General features: G+C 37.4%; 2 protein-coding genes across 3 annotated transcripts in view; both read right to left on the bottom strand.

The window, feature by feature from the left end:
* LOC128011187 (oxysterol-binding protein 2-like) overlaps nucleotides 1-3,384 on the bottom strand; it is a 49,051-nt gene extending 45,667 nt beyond the window's left edge. Inside the window, exon 1 of one of the 2 annotated variants that reach the window (XM_052593347.1) lies at nucleotides 2,995-3,384. In XM_052593347.1, the coding sequence (XP_052449307.1) occupies nucleotides 2,995-3,299 (305 nt within the window). In that variant the 5' untranslated portion in view covers nucleotides 3,300-3,384. The remainder of the gene's footprint in view (nucleotides 1-2,994) is intronic. The other variant, XM_052593357.1, reaches the window with a different exon arrangement.
* A 3,454-nt stretch (nucleotides 3,385-6,838) lies between these two features.
* LOC128011170 (ras-like protein family member 10B) lies at nucleotides 6,839-21,002 on the bottom strand. Its single transcript, XM_052593315.1, has 3 exons — nucleotides 20,127-21,002; nucleotides 11,800-11,924; nucleotides 6,839-9,867 (listed from the first exon to the last, which is right to left on the bottom strand). The coding sequence occupies exons 1-3, from the start codon at nucleotides 20,340-20,342 to the stop codon at nucleotides 9,597-9,599; spliced, it is 612 nt and encodes a 203-aa protein (XP_052449275.1). The 5' UTR covers nucleotides 20,343-21,002; the 3' UTR covers nucleotides 6,839-9,596.
* Nucleotides 21,003-21,534: the final 532 nt, after the last annotated feature.

The raw sequence follows: 21,534 nt of genomic DNA, 5'->3' as shown, positions 1-21,534 counted from the left end.
TTTTGAAGGCCGAAGACTTAATATTTCAGGATAATATTAAAGTCCCTTATGCTGACTTCCCTCTATTTCCGACTCCACTTGAAGGGCACATAAAGCAAGTCAGTTTACTCGGTGACCATATTTGTAACACCCCTGGCCAGCTATTTTCTTCATAACCTTCAAGTGAAGCTGAAAATGATCATAATTATGCATTCTAAGCAAATGAAGGACAAAGCAAAGACATATTTTGTCAGAAAACTCAGAATTCAGTAGTTGAGTTGTGACAATGGAAAGGGTGTGCCAATTTGAAACATGGAGGCAACAATGATCTATAATATAGATAATATCATACATCTAAAGTTTTATGCAAAAGTTTGGGAACCCCTTGCAGAATCTGTGAAAATGTGAATAATTTGAACAAAGTAAGAGACGTGTTATTTTTTATTTAGTACTATCCTGAGTAAGATATTTTTCATAAAAGATGTTTATATATAGTCCATAAGAAAAAACAATAGTTTAATTTATTAAAATAACCCTCTGTGTGAGAAAACTTTGTGAACCCTTGGCTCTTAATACTATGTTTTTGTTTGTGATGGTTGTTCATGAGTCCCTTGTTTGTTCTGAACTGTTAAACTGAGCACTGTTCTTCACAAAAATCCTCCATGTCCTGCAGATTGTTCAGTTGTCCAGCATCCTTTGCATATTTTAACCCTTTCCAGCAGTGACTGTATGATTTTGAGATCCATCTTTTCACACTGAGGACAACTGAGGGACTCAAACACAACTATTGAAAAAGGTTCAAACATCCACTGATGCTCCAGAAGGAAACACGATACAAGAAAACTTTTGAACAGGATGAAGATGTCCAAATTCTTCTTATTTTGTAAAAAAAAATCATAATAATAATTTAATTTATAGCTGTGCTTTGGAAGTAACGTACGATACTTGCATGTTTCCAGGAAGACAAATTAAGTACAATTTACCTTGATCTTCAAATTCCAAAAGTTGTCATCCCCTGGGTTTTCATGCATTGTGTTTCCTTCAGAAGCATCAGTTTGAACCTTCTTTAATAGTTGTGTTTGAGTCCCTCAATTGTTCTCAGTGTGAAAAGATGGATCTCAAATTCCTACAGTCACTGCTGGAAAGGGTTAAAATATGCAAAAGATTCTAAATAAAAAAATAACATGCATTTTGTATGATCACTTTTATTTTGTTCAAATTATTCACATTTTTACAGATTCTGCAAGGGGTACCCAAATTTTGCATAAAACTGTATTTTCTATATAGAGAGATCAGTGAGTGGAAAGCAAGTCTGTAGTGTATCATGGTGTTACTTACTCAACTTTCACAGTTTTACTTTACATTTAGTCAGATACCATTTATAAAAAAGTGATTGAAATAAATATTCTGAATTCTGATTTGGGTTTAAAGTTCACATTATATATATGTTTTGTTTACTTTATACTCGTTTAATCTCATGTTTCTGACTTGAATCTTCCCATCTTCAAAACTATTTGTTGAATGATGCTTCAATATTATGTTACAATTTCTTACAAATAAGCAATACAATCTGACAACAAATTTATCATGCATTCTGCTTCTTTAGCTTAATTTTTTTCAGGCTGTTCCAGCTAACACAAATGCATATTTTAGAATAAACACAGATGATGCTCTTAAAACTACAAGGGCTTTAAGGTCAGTTTTGCATTTAGAGTTAAGAGTGCGATAATGAGTAGTACGATTTCTTCCATAGATGTTTTCAGGAAGTCCATTTCCTCCTCCTTCTACTTGGAGAAAGTCCAACATGCACTTGTTGGAAACAGTGTAGATGGGCAATATTTTCAACATGCTCCGTTTTGAGCAAAAAAGTCTGCTGACAAGTTCAATGACTGATAATCTCAAGGGCACTGCTATGCAATATTTCAGATAATCACCGGCAGCAGGATACTTTATGACAATTATAATCTTTATAGCTAAAAGGAACAGATATTATAATTTTCCTATATCGTCCTATTAGTTGCATAATGAGCAACCACTTACACATTTAAATGGGCAATATTACTGCATGACTAAATCATTAAATGAACAATGAAGCTTAGGTTTGATGGCAGTTACCTCATGTGATCCACCTGTCTTCCTGACACAAAGGAAGAAATGAATTGCATGATTCATGATTACCATTTACCAAGGGCCTCTATAACAACAGGTGTTACAGACGGAGCTCACAGGTGACACATGTGAAAGAGGTTTAAATTTTAAAGAGATACTGTATCACTGCATGCATGAGCTTCACATCAGATGTCTCAACCCCTGACATTCGAGATCCTGTTACACACACACAAATATATGGGAGGTGATTGTCGTTCCTTCTTTTAAATATATTTTAAGGGAAGCTGGTTACCATGGTAAATGTCTGTCAGGGATTGTTGTATGTGAATATGGACCGGGGAAAAAAATAACTGGCTACCAAGCTCTCCAAAAAAATAAAAAATAAATAAATAATAATAATAGTAATAATAATAATAAAAAGCTACAAATATGATTAAACCATAGACTGTAGGATTAAACCTAAACTTGTAAGACACGCCCACATACACGCGCAAAAGTCTGTTGTCAGATATTAAAGTGCAACGGCTCTCTCATAAACGTCACAGCTCGCTGTATGAGAATATCAGTTGACATTAGCATGAGCGCTAGCTGACGCTATTGAAAACTGTCATTCAGTGAGCGACAATGGCTCGTAATGATATTTAACATGGTTTAAAAGAAAGGCACGGTGATAAAGTGAAGCGAGGGTTTTGAGGTGGACTGGCGTCTGTCCACACTAGAGACGCGCTCATGAAGTGCAGAGTGTCCGCATGTGTTTGACAGCTCTCATGATCTGACATGGCAGATCCCTAACACTGGTCGGCTACACAACAGTACATCAACAAAACTCAGTATAGCCCAAATTTTGCATTCTTGTAATAAATGAATGACACCGACTCAGGTGCGTGTGGAACGCGTATTATTTACCTGTAATAGGACAGCAGTCCATTGCTGAGGACGAACCATCTGCGCTGGTAACCTTTGATATAGTTAGTCCATTTAAAGAGCCAGCCTTTGTACGTGTCCGAGCCCGGGGCTGGTGTCCCGCTCGCTGGCGTGGACGCAGCACTCTTTCCCTGCTCGCTCATCCTCCTGCTGCCCCGGTCCACTGCCGCAGACTGATGATGTCGTTGCCGCCGCTGCTGCTGCTGTTTACAGGATATGCACGGAACTGCGGTGAGAAAGGACACGATCTTGCCGGGGCCGCTGCAGGGAGCGGCCACTCTCCCCATAAAACTCACCGCCGCTGCTCTGAGATGGACGGACTACCAGAGGAGGAGGTGGAGAGAGAAACAGCGCACTCTCTCTCCTCTCTTTCTCTCCCCGATGACAGACAGAAGAAGAGCAGCGAGCTGGAGAGCATGAGCGACGACCTCAGGCGCGAGAGGAGAGCGTTGCTCCAAATCACCCGCGCACTATTTACGCTCATCATTTTCATCCAGTCAATCACATTTTACTCTACACTGTTCATAAGAATTACAAACATAGGTAGTAGGATACGTATCTAGTAATACAAAACGCGCTCAGTAATAAAGAGTATTTAAAATGCTTACTGCTATAGTCACTTCTATGTTATACGGTATTCAATTCTATAATTTATTTTAAAATTATGCAAATGCAAATATAAATGTAATCAATAGCACGTGCTGTTGGACTCTATTAGCTCCACTGCTATTAATAGTGAGTAACTTGAGTTTCAGACAAAAACATTTTCCAGCAAGTTCTGACAGGGAATATAATTCTACCATCATCACTGAAAATGTATCTCTTTTGTCAGGCCTAATGATACGTGTTGGATATGTTGGTATAGTTTTATTTGGTTTTATGGGTTAAGCTGTTTATTTAAATTTTAAGTATTTTTAGCATTATGTTACTGTGAAGCACCTTGGTCAACATTCATGTTGTTTAAATGTTCTATATAAATAAAGATGGCTTTGATCTACCATCGCCAAGAAACTGGATCAAAACCTAAGTGGAGCAGATGTCTCCGCTTGAAGCCCTCTGCAATAACTCCATTGAGAGGCAGTTCACCCTTACATCTAATCTGAAGGCGAATAGTAGGCATATTTTGGCGTGCTGTCCTGGGGGAGGGGTCCGGGCCCTGAGCATAGCCAGAACCCAAATTACTCCCCCTATCCCTAATTTGGGATATATAGATTAGAAGTGAGGAGTTGGGGAGGAGGAGGGCTGCCGAAAAACTGTTGTGGGACAGGAGGTAGGAAGATTGGATATATATACACGTTTGTGTGCTAGTTAAGATGATTAGCTAAACGAGATGCACCTGTGCCAAATTGGATGATTACCTGATCGTGCTCCTCCTGAACTTTGTTAATAAAACCACATTTGTAACATTAAGTGACATCACATGTGACGCACAGATGCCATTAGATGCCGCTATGCTCAGTGATACTTCCGGTGGCACTTTAAGTTTTCAGTGCAGTGACATATGTCACTAAAACCTGATGTGACATGTCAGTGGACTGCGTCCTGTGTCAGTTGCGTGTCGCAGCTTCGGTAGTGACTGACACCTGCCGCTGGGTGTCGCTGCATAATGTTGCGTGACACACGCACTTAAAAGGTTAGAAAATCAAAATTATGTCATTAATAACTCACCCTCATGTCGTTCCAAACCAGTGAGACCTCCGTTTATCTTCAGAACACAGTTTAAGATATTTTAGATTTAGTCTGAGAACTCTCAGTCCCTCCATTGAAGCTGTGTGAACGGTATACTGTCCATGTCCAGAAAAGAAAAACATCATCAAAGTAGTCCATGTGACATCAGAGGGGCCGTTAGAATTTTTGGATTCATCGAAAATACATTTTGGTCCAAAAATAGCAAAAACTACAACTTTATTCAGCATTGTCTTTTCTTCCGTGTCTGTTGTGAGATTTCAAAACAAAGCAGTTTGTGATATCCGGTTCACGAACGAATCATTCGATGTAACCGGATCTTTTTGAACCAGTTCACCAAATCGAACTTAATCGTTTTAAACAGATTGCTTCTCCAATACGCATTAATCCAAAAATGACTTAAGCTGTTAACTTTTAATGTGGCTGACATCCCTCGGAGTTAAAACAAGCCAATTCTCAAACAGTACACCGACTGAACTGCTGTGAAGAGAGAACTGAAGATGAACGCTGAGCCAGATAATGAGTGAAACATTGACTCGTTCATGAGTCAGTTCAGTCAGTGTACTGTTTGAGTAAATGAATTAGGGATATTGGTTTGTTTTAACTCAGAGGTAGGCCTAGTGTCAGCCACATTAAAAAAGTTAACAGCTAAAGTCATTTTAAAAAAATGTTTTGTTTTAAACTCTCTCACAACAGACACCGAAGAGAAGACAATGCTGAATAAAGTCGTAGTTTTTGCTATTTTGGGACCAAAATGTATTTTCGATGCTTCAACAAATTCTAACTGACCCTCTAACGTCACATGGACTACTTTGATGATGTTTTTCTTACCTTTCTGGACATGGACAGTATACCGTACACACACTTTTAATGGAGGGACTGAGAGCTCTCGGACTAAATCTAAAATATCTTAAACTGTGTTCCGAAGATAAACGGAGGTCTCACTGGTTTGGAACGATATGAGGGTGAGTTATTAATGACATAATTTTGATTATTGGGTGATCTAACCCTTTAACGACAGAACGATATTGAATTAATTAACAGTATTGCAGTTTGACATATGATTTATTAAATCGTGGAGTTCATTTGTACAACAAATAATTACTTCCTCTATTAAGATGAAAATGAGTCTTATGCCCTTTAATGTGTATTTTCATTGTATGTTTTCAGTAGCCTGCTTTGTATCATGCATTCAAATACGTAAATACGCGGTTTTTATTTATTTATTTATTGCATAGATTTGACAGGTAAACTGTATTATTATTTTTTAATTCTAAAATAATAAAAAATATGAAGAGGCCATAACTGAAGAAAAAATAAGAAAAAAAAGAAACGCTTTATTAAAATGTGCCACCACTGATACTTGGCAATCAGGAATCAGTCTACATATAATGATGAGAAAATGCCACAAACCATTATGATGTCTCCTATTCTAACGTGCTTTCTGAAACTTAAACCAACCATTCAGAAGTGTGTTTGACCTTGATGCTTTTAATGTAGGCTAATGTAAGTATGCAATGTAATGTGAGCTAGTCTGCAACGTATATAAGACTATATTAAACAATTTTTACTTGTACTTATTAACGTGTCTGCAGAAAGTCAAATGCTTTGACAAAACATTCAGGCATCTTCAGAATAAATGCATGCTATACAGGTGCTGGTCATATAATTAGAATATCATCAAAAAGTTGATTTATTTCACTAATTCCATTCAAAAAGTGAAACTTGTATATTCATTCATTACACATAGACATATATATTTAAAATGTTTATTTCTTTTCATTTTGATGATTATAACTTACAACTAAGGAAAATCCCAATTTCAGTATCTCAGAAAATTAGAATATTTATATATTCTAATTATTATAAAGTTAATATAAGTTAATATAAAGTTTTTTCTAACTTGCTTTCCAAGACGGTTATTTTAACATATGGTAAATGTATTTGTCGGCACAAGAGCAAAATGAGGCAAATTCGGTGTTCAAACCTTTTGAGACGCCTCTCTCTGTGCGAGAGAAAATATTGTTCACCAGTTGATGGCGCCATGGTGTTTCAAATGTGACACAAAAGCAGTTGGTTTGGGATGTCAGACACAATTGATGTATAAAATATTCAACAAATGAGGGGAATAGCTAAGACATCGTTTGTAAGGGTTTATTCATTTTTCCTTGATGAAACATAACTACTAAAAAGAAAACAGATTTTTTCCATTTAAAAAGCAGGTAGCCCTTTAAAATCTAAACCAAAAAAAAATAATATGAGGAAAAAAATAATCAGACAGTCTTACCAACACAATCTATATTCAGCCTTTCTGAATGTTCAGTCTAAATCCTTTAACTTTACTAGCACAGGACATATTCTGCTACATTGTCTAGTCCTCAGTCCACAATCATAGCACTTAACAGTGTGTGGCATGCAAACAGAACCCCTTCCTGCTGTTTTATAACACTAGCCTGGCTGTTTCTCAATCGCTTAATCTTAAACTACATGCTAAGCTTATTGGACACTAACATTTATACAAAAAGACAAAAATGATGCTCAAGTATTGTTACAAAGATCTGCTTGTACTCACTCATGTAGTTATGTACAATAGGTACATCAGTGCAATTTACCCCTGAATGATTTTGGTTTTGCCAATTAAAGCATGCAGCTCCATTAAACAGAAATAGATTCTTTATGATTTAAAAAATGACCCAAGTTGCTAACTTATTTATGTTTCCTTCTGCTGACAGAAGTTCTTAGCTCTTTTGAGTCATGTAAGATGTGTACAAGTGCATAGATGGCTGTCAGAGTTGCATTTGCGAGGAATGAGGTTGAATTTCTAGCACAATTTTTAGCACACTCTGAGAATATTATGTCTTATGAACTTTTTCTGTCATGGGAAGCATTCGGGGTGGGTTTGCACCCTCTAGGACCATCAATTTTCTCAGTCTAATGAATTTCCACCTGCGTGCCAAAGCTCCACAGTTTATTACCTCAGAACAGAGTAGGAGACAGAATAGGTGTAGCAGTGCGACAGCTCCAGCTGTGAATCAAGACTTCCACACAGCCAGCCAATCAATCAATCGTGATGACTACCAGCACGTCTACAGAAGCTTCTCTATTAGTTCATTTGAAGTTTGTGCCAAATGTCACTACACTAGCAGAGAGTAACAGAAAAAAAAAAATCTCACTGCAGACACTGAAGCACTTTAACTTTAATGTATTCTGCATTCAAAAATACTCCAGAGAGGATGTGGATTGCGCTGTCATCCACTAACATGCAGACTGCAGTGCACTGCAGTAAAGGATGTAAGCCTCCTCTGCATCCTGGTTCAGCAGAAATCTTCAGGTTTAGGGAAGCCCCAGGGGACCTGTTGGCTTTATCACAACTTCTTGCAGCTTCTAGAGTGCCACTGATTGTACATGCTTGCTGAAATCTGCACAACACCTCTCTATCCTACCAGTGGAAGACATTATTTTGTGCCTCATTTCTTCAGTCATTTATATTTAGGAGGTAGGTTGTTTAACATTTTTACTAGATTTGGCATATGGTGAGAAAATTGCAATGCAATGATACTGTATATACTAGGCAGGCTGGGATATACCTATCTTGGCTAATGTGCTAAGAAGTTTGTAAATAAATAAGACAGCATGATTTATTGAAGTCCAAGATAACAGCTAAGGATCTCCAGGCATCTCTTGGCTTTGTTCATACATCCACCATTTAACAACACGTTGAGCTGGAGAGGTGTCTATGGAAGGGCAGCTCATCGGTAAGAATGCTTGTGCCTATTTTAAGGACAAATTTTCTAACTTTCATAATGCAGTCGCACAACGCCACATCTAGGACAACTCACCAGTAAATAGTTAATCTAATCACACCAAATATCAAATGTTCTCTTCAAGAAGTAACAAAGTGGCATCACTGAGTTAAAAGTTTTGTGTTTGAAAAAAACAGAGCAAATGTATAGAGAAAGGGGCAATCTATTTCACCAGTGTGTACTCTCATAGACAACAATGTGAATTGTATGTGTGTGTGTGTGTGTGGCACTTGTTGTTCAGTGTGCAACCCCCTTTAGATTATGGATAAAACCCTTTAGCTATTAAAAAAAGCTGTTCCAACCAAAAAAAAATTGTCCCAATCACATTTTTGGAATACTTACATACACTTTTGCAGTCTGTCTAAAGTGGCCCATTTAATTATTACAAATGTAATGGGAGAAAGGTGAAGTTTCTGTCTGTGGTTTATGAAGAAAAATGCTGTGGCAGGATCTTATTAATGTCCTGAAGCAGTTTTGCAAAAGGGAAATTGGCCAACGAGTAACAGGACAGGGATTTTTTTGAAGCCAGTGCTTCTGAAAGTAATCTAAAGATTAACATATTGCATGATACAGAGGAAGTTTCTAAAAATGTTTAAAAATATATGATCTCATTTGTATTTAATTGATACGATAATGTGGGGAAAGATCAGATCATATTTTAGGTCAAATTTGAGGATCACAACAGATAACTCCAACAGGTTCATAAACCTTTGCTCATCATAATTCCTGAACCCTTAGTTCATCCTTCATAAAAGCATTAAAAACCATCACACCGGAATACACACTCACTGCATCTGAGTTTAAATCTGAGCAGGAAGGGGAGACAAATTATACAATCTTATACAATCTCCATTTTTCCATTATTCACTGGAGGAAAGTGAAATTAGTAGTACCTAAGGTAATCCATCAGATGAATGCATCAGTTACATAGGCCCCTAGGTGGTAATATTCCAGCCATTTTGATTGAAAGCTGTTTGTCCCCACAGCTTCATTCTCGCGGTACAGAAAAGTTAACTTTCAGTACTGACTTAGGACCAGTTAAAATCAGATAATTATGATAAATAATTATCAATTAAAAAAAAGGCTGCATATCTGTCACATGACATTACAGCGGTTCCTGTGCAATGCCCCTTGCAGACGGAGAGAGGTGTGGTTTGGACGCAGTCCTCGGGCCACGGCTATTCCCAGGAGCTCTTTGAAGAGCAGAAGCACATGCCAGTTATACTTAGCGGAGCATTCGACATAACCACACTTCCATGTTTTCTTCACCAGTACAGACACGGCCCTGCGCTGGGTGAACCGATGCCGCTGAAGATCCCGTTTACTGCCCACCACCAGGATGGGCACTTCACAACTGCTGCCCACTCTTACGGAAAAACACAGAAAAGTGAGTGAGAAGAGCAATAAAAAAGAGGTTTAAGAGTGAATTAGCAAGCGAAACCAAGCAACCACATGAGAATCGATCTGTTTCTTACATGACATTTATTCTGGCCATAACATTGGCTCATGTTTGAACACTAATATCTTCAGCAAACATGCACAGACACACACACAAACATGAAAAGCACCTCAGCGTCTTGACACACTCGCACCGAGCTCATAATGTGTGCTGGAGAATGCATGATGTGTGTCCTTTCTCAGTGCTTGAGTGTCCTTGAAGGCCACACAGGCACATAAAGAATAAAGAATGGAAGTGTTTCATGTTCAGGGGGCTTCAAAGGCAAGTGTGTGTGTGTGTGTGTGTGTGTGTGTGTACCCACTTAACCATATTTTGGGGACAAATTTGTACCCAAAAGTAAGCTAAACCTGACAAAATCTCCAAAAACCTCCCTTTGGGGACCTCCTCATTTGTAAAACGGGTATAAAAATGTTTTTTTGTAAAAATGCATAATGTTTTCTGTTAGGGGTAGTTTTATGTGTAGGGTTGGTGTAGGGCAACAGAATATACAGTTTGTACAGTATAAAAACCATTACGCCTATGTACTGTAATGTCCCCATTTAGAATGCTAAGTAAACCTGTGTGTGTTTGTGTGTGTGTGCATTTTGCTAAACTGAAAAAAAGTGCAATGAATTTAATTGGCAATTTACTCTTGCACATGGAGCTCAAATTAAAATGCAAGGTTTCACTTATCTGCTTAGAAAAAAACTGAATCACAGCCTGGATGAATATATGTAGCTATTAATTAAACCAATTAATATAGTATTGAGTATCTTTACATAATAGTAAATTACTAAGGGTTTCATTCATACACAAAGTACACACACATATTTAAAACCTTTCATTTAACACATCATCTTTAATTGCAGACCCAAGGGAATTCCTTATTATTAATTTTTAATATAAAAAGCATATACCACTCATTAATAATCTGTTAAAAATTGAGGATTTACAAAGAAAAGAATGTGCACAGGTAATAACATCACAAAAGATGTTGATAGTCTGTCAAAGAGACCCCCATGCCATTGGGTTTAATAAGCCTACCAATCCCTCATGTCTGTGGCTGGGTGCTTGTCTCATGTTTTACACTGATTTATTCCCCTTTTATAGTTTATCTCTGCTTTCTGTCTACCCTCTTAAACCTTTCAAGCTCTTGTTAAGTCAAAGAACCTCTGTGAAATCTTCTTTTATCACACCCTCTGCATGTGAATTGAGATTCAGTATTCTACCACATCAAACATCTCCATCTGATCTTTATGTATTTAACTGAATCCCTAAAAACTACATTAAAAAAACATTAAAATCTTATTGTCTAAAAGACCGCAGTTTCACTGAGGTGTTCTCATAGCAGAGAGAATGTGAACAGCATTTGTAAAACAGAGGTGCGACACTGTGGGTGGGGAACAGGGCTAAAGGTGGAGACTGCTGATCATTTTCTGTCATTCATTCAGTTCACATAAGACTTTTATGCAAATGCACGATGCTGCACACAATCTATGGTGCACAAGACCTGCACATGCAAAAGGATTTTCTCCCTGGCATCTATTATATTCTTATCAGCTGTAGTGGACTGTGACACTGTCTATGCTCTGTAACTGTCACTCATGCATATTCTCAAATGGCACCTCATTATCTCAGCATCAGCTGGGGAAACAAGGGCCAAGTGTTATTAAAAACATCGAAACCAATCAGTAGTTTGTCGCTGCAGCTGATACAAAATCGGTTTCAATGACCACAGATGGTCCCATTTTAAGAATAATAGAAGGACAGTCAAACATATTAGATCTATCATAGCAAGATAATCATTCTTATTCTTTGAGGTGGGTCATTTCAGGTTCTGAATGAGTTCTGTTATCTTACCGGTTATCCATAATTTGCTGACGGATCATCTTGACATACTCAAAGCTCTCCACGCAGCAGATGTCATAAACCAGAATGTAGGCGTTTGCGCTGCAGACCCCTCTACATCGCTCATCCAGCCACTCCTGATAGAAGAAAAAAAAAAAACAGACAAAGCAGGCAATTACTTGTTTATCTGTGATGATAGGAGCCCAATGTACAATTAATCAAAAATAAAATACAACAATCCACAATGTTGCATTTTGGCTGTAGTTAAGTTATGCACAGAAACATTTAAGGTCAAGAAACCATGTTTGTCATAAAACAAGTGCAGCCTAGACATGGCGTGTACTTTAAATATTTAAGAAAAAAGACTACACTACAACTTTGAAAAAAATTATGTATTTGCAAACACTACATTTTTATACAACCAAAATAAAATGTGCAAATAATGTGATCATAATATTTTTCTAAGGTTTTTATATAAAAAATAAAATAAAGTGTTGCAGAAATATGGCAAAAGTTTAGTTTAGCTTTTTAAATGTATCATATAGGATCATATAAACATTTAACTAATGAAGAATTATTTCTCCAGTGGTGATCAGGGCCCATATAACTGAATGTATCATTTTAATTGCAGGAAAGACACAAACAAGTAAGGAAAATAATGCAATTTACTGTATGTGAAATCATACTTCTTTGTTACACATTTTTTTAGAGTGGGGCAGAATATAAGGTTACAGCCATTATATAGTAATGATTTACCTCCAGTAATTACCCACAATGCTGAATGGGGGACATCTGAAAGAGGCAGCCGTGACACACTGACCTCATCTGCTCTCTCTCTCTCTCTCCCTCTCTCTCTCTCTCTCCTTCCCTTCCAATCTTCTCAACAGAGCTCTTAGGATATGAACTGAATATCAATTCCAATATTCATTCCTCTTTGGATGTAGTAGATCATGTCAAACCAATACCATGACATTAGATAATTAAATTATTTGATAAATGACATAGGTAGCATAAATTATTTGATCAGAACTCTCTTTTTCAGAAAACATTTGGATGTTATGCTTCAGAGTGGTTATTGTACGAAAATAAATGTTCATTATGCTGTTTTGCTCTAATTGTCTAGTATTAAATTGTTTTACGTATATATATATATATATAAATTGTTTTTACGTGTATATATATATATATATATATAAATTGTTTTATATATATATATATATATATATATATATATATATATATATATATAAAAAGACGATATAATGAAAAATAAATAATTGGAAAAATGAGAACATGAGATCAGTAATCTTATGACATGATAACAGGCTTCTGTGCAAAAAGTTGTTCAGTCAGGAGCAGTGAGAGGTTTTTTTTCTTTGAAATGACTGAAAGCACAGATCCAATATACTGAAACACATGTGTTGTATGCGTTCACAGGACTAACCACAGCACATCCCTAATAACTAAACTCTAAAGAATCAGTGACTGAACTAGACAGAGCTTGACTGTGGTGAAATTCCAGTAGATTTGTTGTTTAATTGCCATATTGATTGTGATCTACATTTGTGTGTGTGCTGGGGACAGAAGAAAGATCGAGTCAAATTGAAGCCATTCGTCACAAGCTGATCTTGCTTGTAAAGAAAATCGATGTCTACTTTAGCAAAGACAGTGGTTGCACATTCATCTTGACAGAGGAATAATTACCTCCATCCTCTACCGATGTTAGAAAAGCAGTTGACTGCTAATATTTTACACTCAGAGATGACCACTCTGATTTCACACTGAGATTCACTTGTGCACCCTTGCACGTTAGTGTGATAATGAAAGCAATCAGGTGTGCAAAGAAATGCACTGACATATTGTAGATCATAACAGATATGGGAGGAAGGATATTTAAAGGGATAGTTCACTCAAAAATGAAATGATATCATCATTTACTGTACCTGCCCTCAAGTCATTCCAAACCTGTATCACTACCTTTCTTCTGTGGAACACAAAACAAGGTGTGAGGAATGATGGGTCTGAAACTGCAGAAGGACTTCACTTACTCTTATTATATAGACAGAAAAACACTTCTTAAGGCACATTTTTATGTGAGTGATCACTTTTTTTACTCTCACCACACTCTCCGTTTTCTGCCTGATCATCTGTAAAACCAAAAAAAAATAAATAAATAAAGGAGGAGAGGCAGTCTGTGTGTTTGGGTTTAAACCAGTCCATAGATGGTGAACAAGTCTCTGTCATTTTTTCCCATCTCTCTTTTGCTTTTGTCCTTTTTTAATTTCCTGCACATCACAAGCAGACGCCTTGCCCTCCATCTCCACTGGGGATTCTTACGGTTTTCAGACCTTATTAAGCACAAACTCAACATTCTATGAGATTTGATGGAGTTCTAGCTCAGTGATCATTGCTAGATTGAAGCAATTATCTGTACCGGGGCATTGAGCATTAACTATGGCACTAGAGCGCAAGACTAATTCCTTTCAATTAAACCTGAGCCTCAAAGATTTCTGTCTCGTCTGCTGAGCACTGTTCTTACATAAATGCTCCCTCGGTGTGCCTGTTAGATATTTTAGATGCGCTACCATCCCCAAGAAAAACTAAAAATAGAAGCTTCTCTCTCTCTTTCTCCCCTTGTCAAGCCTCAGTTCTGTTCTTCCCTGTGAGTGTGAGGTAGAGAGAGGACACATTCAGATTCACTTTCATCATAATTCAACATTTTCCTCTGAGCAAGGAAGGTATCCACTAGGAAGATGTCCACCAGAAATTGCTGAATGAGTAGCTGTGCTGCTGAAAGCTGACAAGTGAGTTTGCAAATAAATGTGATCTATTCCATGCATACAGTATGTTTGTTGTTATCCTGAAATGGACAGCTTGGACAGATACTATTGTTAGGCTAAAACAGGAGCAGCAAGGCAGGTCGATTCAGGACCACATGGAGCTCCATCAGTTTGATAATTAATTGATAGTTCTATCTATTAAACAGATTAGAATTTTTTTTATTTTAAAATAGAATAATTTTTTTAAACATATAAAATGTATGCTGCAGCGCCCAGGGAGCAGTGCCTTGCTCAAGGGCACCTAAGCCGTGATACTGCCAGCCCGGTACTCAAACCCACAACCCTAGGGTTAGGAGTCAAACTCTCTAACCACTAGGCCACAACTTCACCATATAGCAGTTGGCTGAATTTTTCTCTCTAAGCCACCTGTTTACTCATTACTGACGGCAAAACAAAATCATACTTTCAGCACAACATTCATTAATCTACAAAACAGTCAGGTGCTAGTGGTGCCAAAAAAGCACTAATTCAGATAGCATGTCTTAGTTAAATGATTACATGTCAGGCAACTAAACTGCTTGTTCACTATGCATCTTTATTTCTGGCTCAATCCCTGACAATTGATAGTATAATTACTAAACTATATTTCTTCATTTTATGCTGAGGTCCACAGCTAGATTTATTTTGTTGGTTTCTTTTTACTACTCACTGACACTGTGATGTATGACAATGCATCCTAAATTAGACAGTACAGTTTTTAGGCATAAAAAACAATAATGAGAACATCTGTCCTTGAGACATCCCAGTTGTGAACTTTTAAAGACAGATGAAATTAAAGTTGTCTCGAGAAGAGTCCCTAGAATATTTCATTCCATCTTTATGTACTGTTTTTTTGTGTGTGTGTGTGTGTGTGTGTGTGTGGAACACTTTTTGAAAGATCGGATAAAAAGCTGTGCATGAGTGAGTTTATGCAGCAAATGTGTGTGAATCTCATCTGGTTAGACAATTATCACTGATTGATAATAAGTGATAGACTGATCCGGTTATTTTGTAAATAACAAAATTATCCTTTACATAACAAATCACCATTATTCAGGGGATTGAAAGAGATGGAGTAGTTCAAAGAAAAAAACGAGGGCCATATAAAAAGAAGGAAAGAATATAAGATTCAATGTCAATGAAGAGTATTTCCAAAATGTAAGTTGGCAGTGTGACATTGGCAAAGGCATTGAGTGACAAACCAGAGCTGAATGAAAAGAGACCCTACAGCCACTGAGAATGTGTTGTGTGACTCGTGTCAGGCCACAGAGCAGGAAAATTGAAACTCAAAGTTAATATTCCTCAACTTCACTGGTAAAAGAACAACCAAAAGTGGCACGAGCACATTTTCTCCTCAGCTAGAGGTGAGAAACATAGTTCAGGAGGAAGTGCATGGCTCTGGGCAAAGTGAATTCTATCCCATTCTGAGGACCATTACATGATCAAGCAACTGCTGTAGAAGCGGGGGAACGTGTCACTGAGATCTCTGTTGTCATAACTGAGAGAGAACAAGAGCGAGAAAGAGAGAGAGGCTGGCAGTAACAGGAAATCCTGAATCATGCTGGCTTTTGATCTGCTCCATCTGCCATGGCCTCATGCGAACAAACTGCGACATTCAGTCACCAAAGTTGCCAAGCAGTCAAAGATTATTATTCACAGTTGTCTATACAATGAATATCAGTGGGTGTTCGGTGATACTATTGCATTTTGCGTTCCAGTATACAGAGATATAGGACATATTTCACTGAACCATGATGCATTAGGGGAGGACTTAGAATTTTTAGCTTACAGAACTTTTAGCATGGAATATGAAAGTATAAGTAAGCAGTGTTGAAACATTTGAAATGTTGTCTACATTCATTGTCATTGTTTTTTTATATATTTTAAGAGCAAATTGTTGTAAAAAAAAAAAAAAAAAAAAAGTAAATAAAATTTTTGGAAACGTCAAAATTTCATGTTTAATTCAATGTCACTGCCATTTTATTTTAATTAATTAATTGTGAAATTGAGTTAAAACTTGTTTTGAATGTAGCCGTAGTTACGTAGCTAGCATAAAAAATTTATATAAATTAAACTAATGTAAATTAAATAAATTACATTTACATTACATTATACATTTAATGTATTCTAATATAATTTAATATAAAATAAAATAGAATAAAATAATAAAAAAGTAATGAATATTTATATGAATTTTAGTCTAATTTTAGTCTTATATAATCTAAAAGCTTTTATTAATTTTTTATTATCTGGGTTTAAGCTAATTCAGTTGCTTTTTATATCTATGAATTTGCTAATGGTTAAAATAATTTATACTTTCATGTCTACAACTGTTTAATATTGTTTAAAACTGTTTACTTTTGACCATTTGAGTTTATTTATTTGTTGTTTATTTTTATTTCTTAAATGTCTGCATATAACACTACACTTGCACCTGTCAAAAGAAGCCCAAAGCATTTGAATACAGATGTATCCACACACACACCTCCTCTATGTGCTCCAGCCTGCCATGATCAGGCTTTTAGCTGCAGCGTGCTCAGGCTCAATTAGATTACAGTGTCTTAATGTGCTCTGAGCTCTGAAAGCAATGCCCCCTCCGTACCTCAGCACAGCATGTTCATGATTTTTACAATCCATTTTGCTGACGTGACTTCAGAACCACTAACACCTCTCTGATTCCCCATGGGGACGTCATGACACCACCATAATGAGCACTTTTTTTATTTCTCCATTCCTGACACTCGTCTCCATTCTGTCTCATTGTGTTTTCACTGGTGCCAACACTCTACTTCTTATTGGTTAATAAAGAACCCGGCAACAATCAACCGAATCATGTGTTGCCGAGACGACCTTGGTGGTCTTTTATCTTGGTGGGTCTTCAAGATGCAAAGTGGTCACGATGCAGGGAATTTACTCTGAAATACTGCCAGGGAAAATAAGTCGAGAAAATGGCTCACCATCCAACATTTTAAACAGAACAAATGATTTTACACTCTGCAAACCTCTCAGTCTTTCAGATGCTGACAAACCTAAAGGGAGTTTGGGAGAATTTAGCTGAATTTTTGTCAGCCTTAAATCTTAAAAAGGTCAAAAGTGAATTATATCCCATTCCTTCAAAGGCAGTGTTGTGGGGTTTTAGCCGTTTGCTCTGAAGAGACAACAGATCCCTCCTTGGCCATGTCTCGCAGAAATTACTTGTAAGGATTTGTAAGGATCTAGAATTGTACTACCCTGGCATAGTAGCACTACTTGGATTTATTGCTTCTGCTAGAATTAGTCTGATTTGTAAATGGCTTTGGATGAGTCAAAATGAATACCATTAAATCTAATGTGAATTTTGAGAGAGCAAATGCATTATGTTTACCTTGTTATAAAGATCATCTACCTTCCTGGAGTGTTTATTTTTTTACTCCATTGAAACCCATGAAACGGCTAATAAGCTTTTTGTGTTGGCGTGAATATTACAGACAGGTAACTACATGCAGGATAAGAACTAAACCTGTGACAGAGGTAGATCTCTGTGCAATACACTGCAAGTATTTCATGCAGCAGTTGACTAATATGTGGTTGGTTTAAACAGAAAGCTCATGTGATGCCAAAACACCTGAAGATAATTTGTTCAAATTGCTAACTAAATATGATGTGTCTTTTGCCACTTTTTTAACAAAACAGATGTTCTGGGGTCCTGGATTATTCCAGAACAATGGAAATTTGAGGATCTTCCCACAAGAATAATTGGAGGGGTACTTTAAATGCTAAGACAAATTAAGAGGAAGAGGAAGCCTAATAGTGTGTTTGTGACAGAGAGAGAGAGAGAGACAGATGAGGGGGAGATAGAGAAAAGAGAGTGAGAGGTGGGGGAGGACAGAGGGGGAGAGAAATAAATATTTGCCAGCTTTCTTATGCTCAGTTCAAGCCATGTCGCCATAGCAACTACTCCAAATCAGATCTATTTCGTAGAGGAAAGCCCCTCTCCCTCTGAAGCAATAAACTATCGTTCCTCAGGAATCTCGCTCTATTAATGGATCTGTTCAAGATTCAGTTCGATTTAGCAGTAATGAAGAAAGTTCACAAGAACAAAAGGACACTATGTTTTTACCAAGACTGGAAAAGTGTGAATTTGAATAATGACATCCCAGAGACAGCTTGGTTGTGCAAGGTCAAATTGATGGATTAAGAAATAACATTCCATTAAAATATCAGACTCCTGATAATGCCATACAATATAAGGCTACAGTGGTCACTAACATTATAAAGTGCCTTAATTTTTGACAGGAAATTTTCAATAATTAAATTAGTATTAATAAATTCAATTATGAAAAATGTTCACTGTGTCTTAACTTACATTTCCTTCATTAATACTGACAAATGTATGATGTCTGAGCAATAGTGACCTCAGACACGCTTTAATCGTTTTTAATTACAGAAGAATTGTGTGCGTGCACTCAAATCACGTGACATATTGTACGATTTTACAATCATAGAACTTCTAATGCAAGAACATTAAAATTGCTGCATTTAATAAGACAATATATTTCTTTGTAAAATGTATTATAGGAAAATATCAGGTCACCGAAGCCCGGACCTTGTTATGTTCAAAATAAAATTTGTTCTCTGAAATGAATTACTAATTTGCTGATTGAAACTATGAGTGTATTCATGTAGAACTCAATTAAGACAGTTTGCAAGAATGTTTAGCATCCGTGGCATGAAAATGATGACGAATGATGACGTGGTATGAAAACGATGAAAATGGCGCAGCGAGAAGCTGGCGGAGTGAACGAGGCTCGGGAGAGAGTTGTGAGTGAGGGCGCGGGTGCAGAGCCGGCTATTATACGCATCTTTGGACTTGTCTTTTCCACTTAGTTTGACACCTTGGAAAGTTAATAAAGTGATAAGTTGCAGTTAATTTATTTTTTTCTTTGTTTGTCATAGCTGTATATCTGGCAACACTGTGGTGCTTAAACTGGCAGCAATCAAAAAAAAAAACCAAACAAACAGGTTATTACTGAAAGGATACCACATTCGGTAAGGCAAACGCAAAAATGATCATGATATTATCTATCAGACATTATCAGTGCCATCAAGAACAGTAGCATTTAATAGTACACAGACCTGCAGAGCAATTGGGTTACAGAATGAAATGAAATATGCAAACACTAGCCATGAAGAAGTCTATGCTGTTTCATTCAGTAGGCTAAAGTCATGCTAAAAACATTCATAAGAGCACTAGATAAAGTTATCATCAACATAGCAATGGTAATTAATGAAAACAATAACAGCATTATGTATTTTTGCATGAATAAAAAACAACTGATCAAAAGATCCACCCCTTACCTATAGTTTACTTTATACAGTAAACTATATTCTTTTATCTGTTATATACATTAGAGAGTTTATTCTACATTTGATGTGCTTTAAATAACGTATCATTATTAGTAGTAGTATTATTGTACTCTGATGCATTGCTACACGAACAACATGCACGCATGAGCGCTTTACAGTTCTACTGTAGCCTACCTGACTCGGGCTTGATGGAAAGGAGGAAATTGGCGGGACATCCAAAATCTTCAGGTCGTACATAACACCGTTAAGAATGACCGAGGGTCTGTACATGTATCTAGTTTGGGTGGGGGTGTAGGTCTCGGAGAAGTCATTGTAAATGAACTGGCGGATGATAGAAGTTTTCCCGACTCCAGGCGCTCCGATGACGGCGATGCTCAGCGTCTCGACCATCCCGCGCCGATCAGGACTGACCACCGCTGCCGGTTGAGACGCTTGGAAAACTGCTCAACAAATCAAAACAATAATATGAATTGTTACCATGCGCCTTTTTGTGCTTAAATTCGCTCTGACGATGAAAACGCTCTTCGCGGATGTTTAAATAAATAAGAGTTCGTACAGAGGTCTATTGTCTTCTGATATATTTCGTTATCTCTTTTGGTGAAGTATACCGTTAGTTTTATCAGTCAATGAATGGATCAACAAACCAACTTCATTTACTGCGGCGGTTGCGCTGTCTTTTCTGCATTCCATTGGAGAACAGTCCTCGATGCTCCAGCCCACAGTATTCCGAAACCTGTCATTTTCCAACAGCATCCATCCGGCAGCTCTAGGAATAACGTGTGCTCTTGGGTCTCGAGGTTACCATTGGCCCGTTCTCCTCGTAACCTCGCATACCTTCCCACATCATCTCAGCAGTGCGTGCCGCGCGAGCGCAAGAGTGCTCGCTTCACCGTGCACCTCACCGCAAGCCAAATGCAGTCGGCGCAAAGGTCCATCGTTAAACTCCGTGAGACTGTTGGTGGCGTGTATTCGCACAGACCTCTCGTCGTCGCTGAAGCTACACATGAAGCAGTCAGTAGCCTACCCTCCTCTGTGGTACTATGCGCTGCTGCTCCGCGCGCACTAATGTGATTCAACTTGACGCGCGCGCATTGTTTATTAGGCTTGCGCCAATGTTTACTGGCTATAAACAATTACGTCATATCGAGAAATTACTTGCATCATTGGAGGTGAAAATGTAGCTTTCGACTATCTAGCTCAAACAGGAATGATGAGTGTTGCTTGTTTAGTAAAAAAAAAAAAAAAGCGCAATTGTTATTTTCTTACTAAACTGTTGTCTAACATTTGATTAAAACATATCGAGTAAAGTTTAAAGAAAAAAAGCTACAATTGTCAAGTTAATTAATATATATACGAAAAAAAAAAGAATAACTGAAAGCCGGTCTGGGACCGTGGACGGGAACTGCTTATTTGAGTGGCGCGGGGCTGAGATTTCTCATTCCATTCAAAGCGTTCTGCAATCTCTACACCGTAATTCCACTCCGGAATTTTTTTTACAATATTTTTTCAATTTCCGCCCCCTGCTCACTAGCCAGAGAAACCCGGTCCAATCCATCCTCAAGAGTTTCAAAAACTGCTTTTG

This window comes from Carassius gibelio, chromosome A5 (assembly GCF_023724105.1).
Source record: "Carassius gibelio isolate Cgi1373 ecotype wild population from Czech Republic chromosome A5, carGib1.2-hapl.c, whole genome shotgun sequence".
NCBI classification, from domain to species: Eukaryota; Metazoa; Chordata; class Actinopteri; order Cypriniformes; family Cyprinidae; genus Carassius; species Carassius gibelio.
The sequence above is the reverse complement of the archived record's forward strand: the minus strand, read 5'-3'. Positions and strand labels throughout refer to the sequence as shown.